The sequence below is a fragment of the Vipera ursinii genome (assembly GCF_947247035.1).
Source record: "Vipera ursinii genome assembly, chromosome: 1".
Classification (NCBI taxonomy): Eukaryota; Metazoa; Chordata; class Lepidosauria; order Squamata; family Viperidae; genus Vipera; species Vipera ursinii.
In genome coordinates, this window is record NC_139512.1 from 180,970,301 (window position 1) to 180,984,420 (window position 14,120).

At 39.9% G+C, this 14,120-nt stretch overlaps 1 protein-coding gene across 2 annotated transcripts in view; it reads right to left on the reverse strand.

The window, feature by feature from the left end:
• The window catches only part of ERBB4 (erb-b2 receptor tyrosine kinase 4), a gene marked incomplete at both ends in the record, with an annotated part of 1,101,913 nt that overhangs the window by 50,272 nt on the left and 1,037,521 nt on the right, over positions 1-14,120 (reverse strand). For both annotated transcript variants that reach the window (XM_083354418.1, XM_083354419.1), the window contains 2 exons: positions 1,725-1,800; positions 2,505-2,660. In XM_083354418.1, the coding sequence (XP_083210544.1) occupies positions 1,725-1,800; positions 2,505-2,660 (232 nt within the window). The remainder of the gene's footprint in view (positions 1-1,724; positions 1,801-2,504; positions 2,661-14,120) is intronic.

Sequence of the window (14,120 nt, forward strand, 5' to 3'; positions counted from 1 at the left end):
CGGCCCTATACCATTTCAGACAAATGGCTGTCCAGTCTCTTCTTAAAAACTTCACAGCTTCTGGAGGCAGGTTGTTCCATTGATTAATTGTTCTAACTGTCAGGAAGTTTCTCCTTAGTTCTAGGTTGCTTCTCTCTTTGGTTAGTTTCCATCCATTGCTTCTTGTCTTGCCTTCATGTGCTTTGGAGAATAGCTTGACTCCCTCTTCTTTGTGGCAGCCCCTGAGATATTGGAACACTGCTATCATGTCCCCCCCTGTCCTTCTCTTCATTAAATAGACATACCCAATTCCAGCAACCGTTCCTTATATGTTTTAGCCTCCAATCATCTTTGTTGCTGTTCTCTGTACTCTTTCTAGAGTCTCAACATCTTTTTTTAGTTTGATTAATTGATTTTAAGGGCAAAGCAAGCATGGGAAAACCAGTTTAAAAATTCATTGGGCATTTCTTGGATAGAAAATGAGTCTGAGATAAATGGCAACAAGTCACCAAATAATTCCTCCAAAATTCTGATCATTCACAGGAAATAGAGAGAAACTACTCTTTAAAAAGACCTACCAATATAATAACAGACAACACTCAGTTAAAAATAGGAAAAGAATGTTGAAGTAAGCATATAAGAAAATATGGCACATGTGAATTGAGTCATGCTTTTCTAGAGGCCCTGCCAGGAATCTTCCACATTAAGTGTAATATTTTCTTCATTGAAAAGATGGTATCTACCTGAATTCAGATTCTTCCACTAGCCATGTCACATGATCGCCATTTAGCCAGTCGGGGATCATGGTGACAGTAATGAACTCTGAATTGTGATGGAAAACGAAGAAAGCATCATGGCAGCATTGACAAATGGGGGCCAGGCTGCTAATTAGATCTTTCTTGACAAATGGTAATTAATTAGGGCCATTCTCCACTAGCGTTTAGTGGTATAATTAGAGTGATGGATATGTAGAGGTTTTTCTGAGGCAGGGTGTGTGAGTAATGGATAAATGGATGATGGGGATAAAGATTGAATCAAAGTTAAATCATGTTCCTTTCATCTAAGACAGTGATGGCGAACCTTTTAGAGACTGAGTGCCCAAACTGCAACCCAAAACCCACTTATGTATCGTTGGGTGCTGGGTGGGTGTGGCCCATTGGGTGGGCATGGCTGCAGTGGTAACAGCAGACTGGGTGGGACTAAAAAGTTCAATCAATCAATTCCAAGTTTGTGAGAATTTTTTTTCCTGGGAGAAGTTGAAATTTATTGATCGATTGGACCTTTTTTTTTTGTACATGGCGGCGAAGGCCTAAAGCGAAATGGTTTTATAAAACCCAGCTGAAGGCCTAGGACTGGGGTGACGGCGCACATGACCATAGAGAGGGCTCTGCATGCCAACTATGGCACCTGTAGCCATAGGTTCGCCACCCCGGGTATAGGTTCTCCTTCTTGAGCATGGGGCTGGACTAGAAGATCTCCAAGATCACTTCCAGCAATATTCTGTTCCTCTTTTGACTCCGCCCCCAGATTTTGTTACTCCTCCTATAAACAGTAAAGCAAAACACTGCCCAAGAGTGGTTTCAATAAGCTGAAATTGGAAATGCATTTTTTTCAACATATAAAACAAACATTATACAGAATAAAAATTTAAAAACATCACCTAGTAATAGATCACAAAAAGGTCTTGGCAAATAAATAAAATGTTATTATTTACATAATATAATTAAATATAGACTTTATTTTACCATAGCTCCAAACATCTGTCTGGTGTGTGAATTTCCTATAATGTATACACTCAAGAGCCATCCACTTTATTGGCATCTAGAATGAAAGAAACAGGGAAAAATAAAATCAGTTAGTAAGCATAATATTTACCTATTAAATCTTTCAAATCAAAGTAAAAAACAAGATTTTCAGTTTCATATTTCAAAAGGATTGCCGTTGGTCATCCTTTTAGAGATACCAGTTTCCTTACCTGATATCTCAATGACTTCAACAATGACAGAACTTCTAATGTATTGAAAAATTTGTTAAACATTTAGGGACTTTCTTTAAGCTACCTCATTTGAGGTACGTTGGTTGAAAAGGTTTTGCCCTATAATGCACTGTTTCACCAAGTCTAAGAGTTCAGACATAAGAGTTTTTGATAGTATACTGATTATATCTCTGGAGAAGGAACAAATCTTTTATGTCTCCAAAAAGTACTGCTAGTGGAGCTTAGATATATATCAGCCAAGGCTTCTGAAACAAAATTAACACAAAAAGTCACATTTTTAAGGTAAGTTCTGGTTGGTACACATTATAAATTATAGATTAACAGGTAAAAGAAAGTGGATAAACATTAATACCAAGGATTATTTGTATTTTGACCTGATCTTTTTCTTTGAAATAAATGTAGGGAAAAGAAACTTGGTTCATGAAAGCAATAAATATGCATTCATTATTTTTTTTTAAAAGTGATCACTTTCCTATTTTATATTGGATGTTAACTCCCTGGTCTATTTTATGGGTTTAAAGAAACCTGCCTTTCCACCATCGGCACTATATTCCTTTTCATCGCCTTCCAGTAGCCTAGCCAGGCCAAAGTCTGTGATCTTCACATGATTTGGAGACTTCACCAAGACATTCCGTGCTGCCAAATCTCGATGGACCAGTCTCCTCTCTTCCAGGTACATCATTCCCTAACAAGCAGAACCATAAAAAAAGAATAGGTTTGTTATATAATGGTTACCTATGTAATATGTATTACATCTTAGAAGCAACCATTTGTTTATTTCATCCATTTCCACCACTTTTCAGGTGTTTTTATTTATTTACTGTTCTTAACTAATGAATCGCTTTTCCTCCATTCAATCTCAGCCTGGAGAAGTCCCTGCCATTTTCTTGGCAAGGTTTTTCAGAAGTGGCTTGCCACTGCCTCCTTCTTATTGGTGAGAGAAAGTGATGTGTCCAAAGTTCCCCAGCTGGCCTTATGCCCAAGGAGGAACTAGAACTTCTGAATTCCCAGTTTCTAGTCTGTTGTCTTAACTGCTACATCCAACTGGTTCTCTTAAAGAAATAATAAAATATACAAAATATAATGTTTGATTAGATAGGCTTTTAAAATTTTCTTAAACATAGCCATGGATTGGATCAGGATATTTTAGGAGGGGACTTCATGAGAAAGAATGAAAGAAGAAAACCCTTTTCTGGTGTCTGACCACTAGTTGATTATTGTGATGTGCTATTGCCCAGGAGCTTGAAACAGCAAATTCACTTGGCTGTAGGAGATCCTTCAAGTGAACTGGATGAAAACTGTTTTAATTTATTTCTAATATTAAATAATGCACCTCAAAGCAAATTTACAAGCAGTAACCTTTATGCAAAACAAGTTTAATGTGATCTGATTATTTCCTCCACCTGCCCACACAGATACAAAGAGCCACATTTTCAGCAATTTCTGAGTCATCTTGAAAGGCAACCCCATATACAGATTATAATAGTCAATTCCAGATGTAATTAGATCATGCAAAATTGAGATCACATCTACTTGACCTAACTGAGTTCAGAGCTGATGAACTGATAGGAAAAAAAACCTCTGGCAGCAGTGTTTATCCAAATAGGACAAGTCCAGAAGGACCCTGAGTTACAGTCCAGTCCTTCAGGAAAAGTGTTTCAGGAAAAATGAAGCCCTATTAAATACTAGTTTAATTCTTGAAGTTATATTAGCCATTTTCCATATCCAAGCTTTAGCTTTTTTATTCTCAATATATCTAATACCACCTTTAAACACTATTTATGAGATCCATAATTTTCCTGGAATTGTTGATACTGCAGTCCAAACTTCAGAACACCTTCTGGTACTGGCTTTACATAGATATTATGTGATATTTTAGTATGTAAAATAAAACAGAATACTGTGCTACTAAAGGCCCCTGGACAGATTTTCCCTCTCCCCTTCCACCCGCCTCCCCAATTTATTCTGGATGATTGTCCAAAGGTTTAGAGCTAATCAGACTTAGAGGATAGAAGAGGAAATCCCTCTTCCAATTTTACAAGTAGCAGAGGAACAATTGCTACCTAATAATCCATTAGCATAGTCTGTTTATTTATTTATTATAGGGTCCTTTTCTTTCTCAATTCAGTGATGATCCCCTTCTTTTACATCTACATCTACAGAGATATGCTGATGTCTTCAGCATAAAATAGCTCCCCAAATCCTTAATACTGAATTGGTCTAATCCAAACATTCTTGATTAGCTTACAGTTACTGAATCACAGAATTCAAGGGGAGTTGGAAAGGGTTCTTTAGACCATCAAGTAGGAATGCAAATTAAAGAATCCCAACAGATGTCTAGCCTCTCCACTTAAACAAATCCAATGAACGGTAATTGGTTCCAATGTTAAATTGCTCTGATGTCCTCTTTGGGTGTAACCAAAAATACTTTTAATATTCCTCACATGCAAAGTTTTCAGAACAAAGGACACAGCGAATCAAACAACAAATGCTACCCTAAACAAAGCATATCAGAAAAGTAAAAGTAAAGAGAAAAGTAAAATATGCAGTTACTTCCAAAACCACTTCTTTTAGAATGGGAAAGAATAAAGCAGAAAATCTATATTAAACTACCTGAGTGGCTTTCAACAATGGAAGCTTTAGCTTACCCAAATTGAATTAACTATGACAAAGTCGTTACCTACAAAGATATTCTAGATAAGGAAGGAAAATTGAAAGACAGACAACTTACATTGACAAGGTATTGACTTAGCATGGTGGCCATATTTGCAAATTCAAAGAAGACATAGAAAAGATGCAAAGACAATGGGATTTTATAAAGAACAGACAGAATTTGATCAAATATTATTAAAAACAGACGAAAACCTGATTAAGAAACTTTACAGATTTCTGCTAAACTTGAAGATGGAAGAAGAACAAGTAAAAGGTACAATGATAACATGGACAAAAAACTTTGGATATTCTATAGATTTGGAAGACTGGCAAAAATTATGGGATAGAAATATTAAATTGACTAAAGCAGTTTCATAAAAAGAAAACTTGTATAAAATGTTTTATAGACGGCATATGACACCAGTAAGATTAGCTAAAATGTTTAAAAATACTTCGAATTATTGCTGGAAATGTAAACAAAGGCCAGGTACCTACTACCATATCTGGTGGGTATGCCCTAAAGTGAAAAAGTTCTGGCTTAAGATACATACATGGTTGGAAAAGATGACTAAAATACAGGTTGAATTTAAACCAGAACTGTGTCTGTTAGGAATATTAGGAGCTAAGTATGAGAAGGAGAAGGAGTGTCTAATATTGCATGTATTCACAGCAGCGAGAATAGATTTGCCCAATACTGGAAAAATGAAAACCTACCAACTGAGGAGATTTTAATCAAGAAAATTTTAGAGTGTGCAGAAATGGACAGATTAGCCTTAGAGATTAAAGAGAAAGAGGATTCAATTTATTTTAATACATGGGATAAATTTTACCAATGGTTAGGAAAATGAACTAGCGAGAAGTGAATGTGATATGTTATTTTGAATATATATTAGTAAGGAGAATGATATGTATTGACTAATTAATAACATTTATGATTATTGTTTAGCATATATATTATAACTATTTACTGTTATATTAAGGTAAAGGTAAAGGTAAAGTTTCCCCCGCACATGTGTGCTAATCATTTCCAACTCTAGGAGCTGGTGCTCATCTCCGTTTCAAAGCCGAAGAGTCAGCGCTTGTCCAAGGACATTCTGTGGTCATGTGGCCGGCATGACTAGACGCCAAAGACGCACGGAACACTGTTACCTTCCCACTGTAGTGGTCCCTATTTTTCTACTTGCATTTTTACGTGCTTTCAAACTGCTAGGTTGGCAGTTCCGACCATCTGATCAACAAGCTCAGCGTCGTAATCCACTGAGCCACCGTGTCCCTCACTGTTATATTAATTAGTGTTAATTGAATATATATACCTGGACAATAGTCTGTTCGCTAAAGCTTGAAAATGTTATTGGGGGGGCAACCCCAATGTTGTTCCCAACCCTGTTCCCATCCCAATCCCAATCCTAACCCCATTCCAAATCCTGATCCTTATCCTGGTTATATCCTCTTCCTAATCCTATAAAATTCAATAAGAAAATTTACTAAAAACAACAACAACAACAACAAATGCTATCCTAAACAAAGTATATCATGGCTTAGTCTTAAGAGTTTCAGAATAGTAACCACAGCAGTGCAGCAATGTGAGTTTCAAGATCTCAGGCAGTGCAGTGATAAATGGGATAGCTTAGGCCCATATTCTCTGTCAGTCAGGGTGACTATAGGAACTTTGAATCTGTTAAAAAGTCTTAGTCCAATCTTCCCCCATTGGAAGATGTCATAGGTGGAAAGGAATAAATAACAATAGTATTTAGACTTATATAAATGTAGGTAATACATTCTTTTGTAAGAAATGGAATCTTCAAATAATTAATGTAAAAGGTCTCCAAATATGTCTTTTTTCATTTTAGTTTTTAGCTAAGTTGTAGTTTAATAGGGCTCTATATATGCAAATACTTAAAAACTCTACATTTGCTTCCCTTGTGACCTTCAGCACATTATTTCATACTATGTCTCAATAGATACTAAAGCATTTCTGTTATACTAAGCTATTTGAAAATAAAAATTACCAAGATAAATTGCACAGATTGCTTCTAACAGAAAAATAACATTTTTAGAAGTATAATTATAGATAAATATAGCTTTGTTGCAGGAAAACAGTGCAATGACTGTTATAAAGACTTTTTACTAGGAGTTCTGAAGAAGAAATTTACATGAAAGTTCTTGAAATAAATAAAAAATAATCATCAGAGCTTTCTCATATTTTCTTTTATTACAATAGATTTTACAGTATTTAACATGAAGAGGATTTAAAAATACTTTGGACAAAAATACACAATATTATTATTATTTTTTTTAATTCCATTTATATCCCGCCCTTCTCCGAAGACTCAGGGCGGCTTACAAGCTTAGCAGTAGCCTTCATTCTATGTATATGCCTGCTTATTAGGGCTTTCATACACCCCCCAAGCGGCATTATTACAAAGTCAGCTTAATTGCCCCCAACAATCTGGGTCCTCATTTTACCTACCTCGGAAGCATGGAAGGCTGAGTCAACCTTGAGCCTGGTGGGATGCAAACCTGCACTAATTGCAGGCAGCTGGTGTTACTTAAGGAGGCATTAGCCCACTGCTCCACCAAGGCTCTTTTTCACATAGCTTTAATGGGACAAAACAAGCATTCTCTCTTGCCAGTTGCAAATCAATGCTGCTGACTATTCAATGGCAGAGATACATATAGAAAATGGAAGGATTAGCCTTTCTGATATCAAAACTAAATCTGTAAAACACACACATACACAAAGGGTGAAATGATGGGGATCCATATGCACCTCATGTGCAATAAAATAGTAGATAGGTTTAGATAGTCCCTGGGGCCAAAGGTTAACATGATAGAACCACAAATAAGTCAAGACTCTACAGTCTAATTAGGCCACAATCCACCCAGAAGTAGTCCAGTGGAAATTAACGAGTGCTGAATTAGAAATGAGAATCTTGGAGTAAAGGACATTGCAGGAGCATGCAAAATAGAATGCCAATATTTAACAGGGCTTTTCTACCTTCCTTTTTGTTTAATATGCAAGCTTCTAACTCAGCATTATTCTTTAACCCTGTTAGCTTCTCCATTCATTCTCTGTTCTGATGAGCCTACAGCCAAATCCAGGTGGGTAGGAATGAGAAAGGGGTGTATATATCAACAAACAGAAAAGATAGGTGGATGTGTGGATGGTGAAAACAAAGGAGCACATGAGCTCTTAGGGTCAGTGTCAGATAAACAGTATTCCGCAGTCTACCATTCCTCCCAACTCACTGTTTGAGGCAAGAAGCTCCCTTTAGCTCATGGGAAACTGTTATCATGTAACAGTCCAGCTCTTTACTTTAAAGATATTTAGTTTAGCCTCCTTTCCAAGATAATGCCAAATAGTAAACACTTTACTATTGCATCTCCTCTTAAAAACCGTCACAGTAAACTACATATTGATTTTTTTCAGCATCCTATTAAGGAAGCTTGATAGTGTCTGAGCACACACAATATATAAACAAAAGTACTGTTATAATAAAACTCAAAGAAAATTGATCAAAATAAAAAGAAACCAGAAAGGAAAGGTTAGGCTATCTACTGTTGCTCACCGAAGATGTTCTATTTAGGTATCTCTTGCCTTGGGTGTTTAATTTGGCATTTCAAGCATGATAAATATGGCATTACATCTCTCTTTACAGACAGCTTAACCAGTTAAGCAATCTATGAGTTTTATGAATAATTTTTCATACATATATGCCACAAACACTTAAGAATTCCAAGGAAACAATCACACAATAACAAAAAATAATACCAATGGAAATGAGGACCAATTCAATCTTCATCTATCCTGAAATGCAATGACATGAGGGAGCAGTCATGGTGAATCCTAGTTTAAACATGTGTGCATAAGGGTTCATCCATAAATTTGGAAACTAAAGAGAACCTCAGCAATAGTAACACTGCCACCTTTTCACTGTCAATATTTTCTGAAGATAATATTTGCCAAGCAGAATTCAAGAGTGGAAAACCTGGCCTATTAATTTATTTTTAGATCTAATAACAATTACAAGCTAGATAACAATTGATTTCAACAGATGATCAAAGCACAAACTTAACTTACTGCTATGAAAAATACTGGACCTGATGGAGGTTATATTTGAACATAGTAGTTTACCAACTTACAGAATATCTCTTTTCACAAGGCAAGTATATACCTTTTCACAGGTTGTTGTTGTTAGTTGTGAAGTTGTGTCTGACCCATCGTGACCCTATGGACAATGTTCCTCCAGGCCTTTCTGTCCTCTACCATCTTCTGGAGTCCATTTAAGCTCATGCCTACTGCTTCAGTGACTCCATCCAGCCACCTCATTCTCTGTCGTCCCATTCTTCTATTGCCCTCAATCTTTTCCAGCATTAGGCTCTTCTCCAGTGAGTCCTTCCTTCTCATTAGGTGGCCCAAGAATTTGAGTTTTAACTTCAGGATCTGACCTTCTAAAGACCCGGTGCAGATCCCAACGAGCTCCATGGTTCTCCTCGGAGCTCCAGGAGATGAAGCGTCGGAAACGGGGCCTAGAGAGCTGTTGGAGGTCCAGCCGATCCGAATCCGACCGGTTGTGACTAAGAACCTTTATTAGGTCTTATCTCGCAGCGATGAGGACGGCGAGGTGTAATTACTTCTCTGCCCTCATCGCGTCCGCAGATAATCGCCCGGCCGCCATGTTTAGGGTGACCCGCTCCCTCCTTAATCAGGAGGTGAGGGAGGAACCCTTGCAGGGTCGTGCCGAGGAGTTTGGACAACATCTGCTGGATAAAATCACTCGGATTCGGACCGGTCTGGACTCCAACTGGGCAGAGTCAGACGAGCAGGACACGGGCAGTCTTGTCAATGTTATCTGGGAGGAGTTTGACTCTGTAACCCCTGAGGAAGTGGACAGGATTATGGGGAGGCTGAGCTACACCACATGTTTATTGGACCCGTGCCCTTCTTGGCTGGTTTATGCAGCCCGGGAGAGGACACGAGGCTGGTTCCAGGCAGTTATATCTGCTTCCTTGAGTGAGGGTAATTTCCCCGCCGTCTTGAAGGAGGCGGTGGTGAGACCTCTCCTCAAGAAGCCTGTTCTGGACCCAGCTGTTTTGAACAACTTTTGTCTGGTCTCCAACCTTCGCTTTCTTGCGAAGGTTGTTGAGAGTGTGGTGGCGCATCAGCTTCCCCTGGTCCTGGATGAAGCATCAGCTTCCCCTGGTCCTAGTGTTGGCAGGAGGACAGAGGTCGACCCCTAGGACTATCACTTGTGGAGTTCCTCAGGGGTCGGTCCTCTCGCCTCTCCTGTTCAACATCTACATGAAACCGCTGGGTGAGATCATTCGTGGTTTTGGACTTGGGTATCATCAATATGCCGATGATACCCAACTTTTTTTTTTTATTTCGACCCCAAACCACCCCAGTGATGCCCACGATGTGATGTCCCGTTGCCTGGAGGCAGTTCGGGCCTGGATGGGGAGGAACAGACTTCAACTCAACCCTGACAAGACTGAGTGGCTGTGCATTCCGGCATCCTGGGACATTCAAAATATTCCATCTCTTCTTATGGGGGGTGAGTCCTTACCCCCCGTGGATAGGGCTCGCAACTTGGGAGTCCTCCTAGATTCACGACTTACTCTGGAAGATCATATAGTGTCCGTGACTAGGGGGGCTTTCGCCCAGGTTCACCTGGTGCGCCAGTTGCGGCCCTATCTGGACCGGGATGCCCTGTGTACGGTCACTCATGCGCTCGTGACCTCTCGCCTGGACTACTGCAATGCTCTTTACATGGGGCTTCCCTTGAAGACCACTCGGAGGCTCCAACTGGTACAGAATGCGGCCGCGAGAGTTGTCTTGGGAGTTTCCCGGTACTCCCATGTTACACCTTTGCTCCGCGAGCTACATTGGTTACCAGTTGTCTTCCGGGTGAGGTTCAAGGTTTTGGTTATGATCTTTAAGTCCTTACATGGCATGGGTCCGGGATACCTCGAGGACCACCTGCTGCCGGTGTCAACTCCCCTCCGCCCTGTGCGTGCCCACAGAGAGGGCCTCCTCAGGGTGCCTCCGGTCAGGGAATGTCAACTAGTGGCCCCCAGGGGGAGGGCCTTCTCTGTGGGCGCTCTGGTGTTATGGAACCAACTGCCGGTTGAGCTCCGGATGGCATCGGACCTTCGCTCCTTCCGGCGCGGGCTGAAGACCCACTTATTTGAACTAGCTGGTCTGGCCTGATGTGGAACATTAGGGTTTTTTAATGGGTTTTTTACTGTTTTTATTATTGTATTTTAATCGGGCATTTGTTTAATTTCTTTTTAATTTTTGTATTGTTATTTATATATGCCCTGTTAACCGCCCTGAGTCCTTCGGGAGAAGGGTGGTATAGAAATTGAATAAAATAAATAAAAATAAATAAATAAAGAGCAGTCAGGGTTGATCTCCTCTAGGACTGACCGGTTTGATATGCCTTGCACTCCAAGGGACTCGCAGGAGTCTTCTCCAGCACCATAGTTCAAAGGCTTCAATTCTTTGGCGCTCAGCCTTTCTTATGGTCCAGCTTTCACTGCCATACATTGCAACTGGGAAGACCATAGCCTTGACTATACGCACTTTTGTTGACAGGGTGATGTCTCTGCTTTTTACTGTGCTGTCTAGATTTGCCATGGCTTTCCTCCCAAGGAGCAAGCGTCTTTTAATTTCTTGGCTACAGTCCCCATCTGCAGTGATCTTGGAGCCTAGGAAAATAAAATCTGTCACTACCTCAATTTCTTCCCCATCTATTTGCCAGGAATTGAAAGGGCCACATGCCATGATCTTGGTTTTCTTAATGTTTAGTTTCAACCCAATTTTTGCACTCTCCTTCTTCACTCGCAAGAAGAGGCTCTTTAGTTCCTCTTCACTTTCTGCCATTAGAGTTGTATCATCTGCATATCTTAGGTTGTTGATATTTCTTCCGGCAATCTTAATTCCAACTTTTGATTCAGCTATCCCTGCCTTTCTCATGATGTGCTCTGCATATAAGTTAAATAGGCAAGGCGACAGTATACAGCCTTGCCGGATTCCTTTCCCAATTTTGAACCAATCAGTGGTTCTGTGTCCAGTTCTCACTGTTGCTTCTTGGCCCGCATATAGGTTTCTCAAGAGACAAATAAGATGGTCTGGTACGCCCATCTCTTTGAGGACTTGCCACAGTTCGTTATGATCCACACAATCAAAGGCTTTGGCATAGTCAATGAAGCAGAAGTAGATGTTTTTCTGGAACTCTCCAGCTTTCTCCATGATCCAGCATATGTTGGCAATTTGATCTCTAGTTCCTCTGCCTCTTTGAAATCCTGCCTGTACTTCTGGTAGTTCTCGATCCACATACTGCTGTAGTCTAGCCTGTAGAATTTTAAGCATAACTTTACTAGCATGAGAAATGAGTGCAATGGTACGATAGTTTGAACATTCTTTGGCACTGCCTTTCTTTGGAATTGGAATGTAAACTGATCTTTTCCAATCCTGTGGCCACTGTTGAGTTTTCCAAATTTCCTGGCAAATTGAGTGTAGCACTTTTACTGCATCGTCTTTTAAGATTTTGAATGGCTCAGCTGGAATACTGTCACCTGCAGTAGCTTTGTTGTTGCTCAGCTTTTCTAAGGCCCACTTCACTTCACATTCTAGGATGTTTGGCTCGAGGTCAGTGACCACCTCATTGTGATTATCAGGGACGTTAAGCTCATTCTTGTATAGTTTGTCTGTGTAATTTTTCCACCTCTTAATCTCTTCTGCCTCTGTTAGGTCCCTGCCATTTTGGTCCTTTATCATGCCCATTTTTGCGTGAAACGTTCCCTTCATCTCTCCAATTTTCTTGAAAACATCTCTGGTCCTCCCTATTCTATTGTTTTCTTCTATTTCTTTGCACTGTTCATTTAAGAAGGCATTCTTATCTCTTCTAGCTATTCTCTGGAATTCTGCATTCAATTGGGCGTATCTTTCTTTTTCTCCCTTGCCTTTTACTTCCCTCCTTTCCTCAGCTATTTGCAAAGCTTCCTCAGACAGCCATTTTGCTTTCTTGCATTTCTTTTTCTTTGGGATGGTTTTGGTTGCTACCTCTTGTACAATGTTGCGAACCTCTGTCCATAGTTCTTCAGGCACTCTGTCTATCAGATCTAATTCCTTAAATCTATTTGTCACCTCTACTATATATTCAACAGGGATATGATTTAATTCATACCTGACTGGCCTAGTGCTTTTCCCTACTTTCTTTAATTTAAGCCTAAACTTTGCAAGAAGAAGCTCATCGTCTGAGCCACAGTCAGCTCCTGGTCTTGTTTTTACTGACTGTATAAAGCTTCTCCATCTCTGGCTGCAGAGTATATAGTCAATCTGATTTCTGTGTTGACCGTCTGGTGATGTCCATGTGTAAAGCCTTCTCTTGGGTTGTTGGAAAAGAGTGTTTGCTATGACCATCGTATTCTCTTGACAAAATTGTATCAGCCTGTGCCCTGCTTCATTTTGTACTCCAAGGCCAAACTTGCCTGTTATTCCAGTTATCTTTAGGCTTCCTACTTTAGCATTACAATCCCCTACTTTACAATCTTCCTACTTTAGCATTACAATGATGATAAGGACATCATTTTTGGGTGTTAGTTCTATAAGGTGCTGTAGGGCTTCATAGAACCGGTCAATTTCATCCTCTTCAGCACTGGTGGTTGGGGCATAGACTTGGACTACTGTGATATTGAATGGTTTGTCTTGGATTCTAACTGAGATCATTCTGTCATTTTGAGGATTGTATCCCACTCTTTCCTACTCTTTTGTTCACTATGAAGGCTACTCCATTTCCTCTGAGGGATTCTTGCCCGCAGTAGTATACCTGATGGTCATCTGAATTAAATTCACCCATTCCTGTCCATTTTAGTTTGCTGATACCTAAGATGTCGATGTTCAGTCTTGTCATCTCTTGTTTGACCATGTCCAGCTTTCCTTGATTCATGGATCTTACATTCCAGGTTCCTATGGAGAAAAAATCTTTACAGCATCAGACTTTCCTTTCACCACCAGACATATCCACAGCTAAGCATCCTTTCAGCTTTGGCCCAGTCGCTTCATTCCTTCTGGCGCTACTAGTACTAGCCCTCTGCTCTTCCCCAGTAGCATATTGGATGCCTTCCGACCTGAGGGGCTCATCTTTCAGCGTCATATCTTTTTTCCTTTTGGTACTGTCCATGGGGTTTTCATGGCAAAGATACTGGAGTGGGTTGCCATTTCCTTCTCCAGTGGATTACATTTTGTCAGAACTCTCTGCTATAACCTGTCTGTCTTGGGTTGCCCTGCACGGCATAGCTCATAGCTTCATTGAATTACGCAAGCCCCTTCGCCACGACAAGGCAGTAATCCATGAAGGGGTTTCATAGGTAGGGGAGTACAAAATTCCTAAAAGATGTGTTAGGCCAATAAAACTACTAATATGTCATGAGGAATAAATTACTTGCAAGATAGAATTTTATTTCACATCAAGAGAAAGCAAACTAC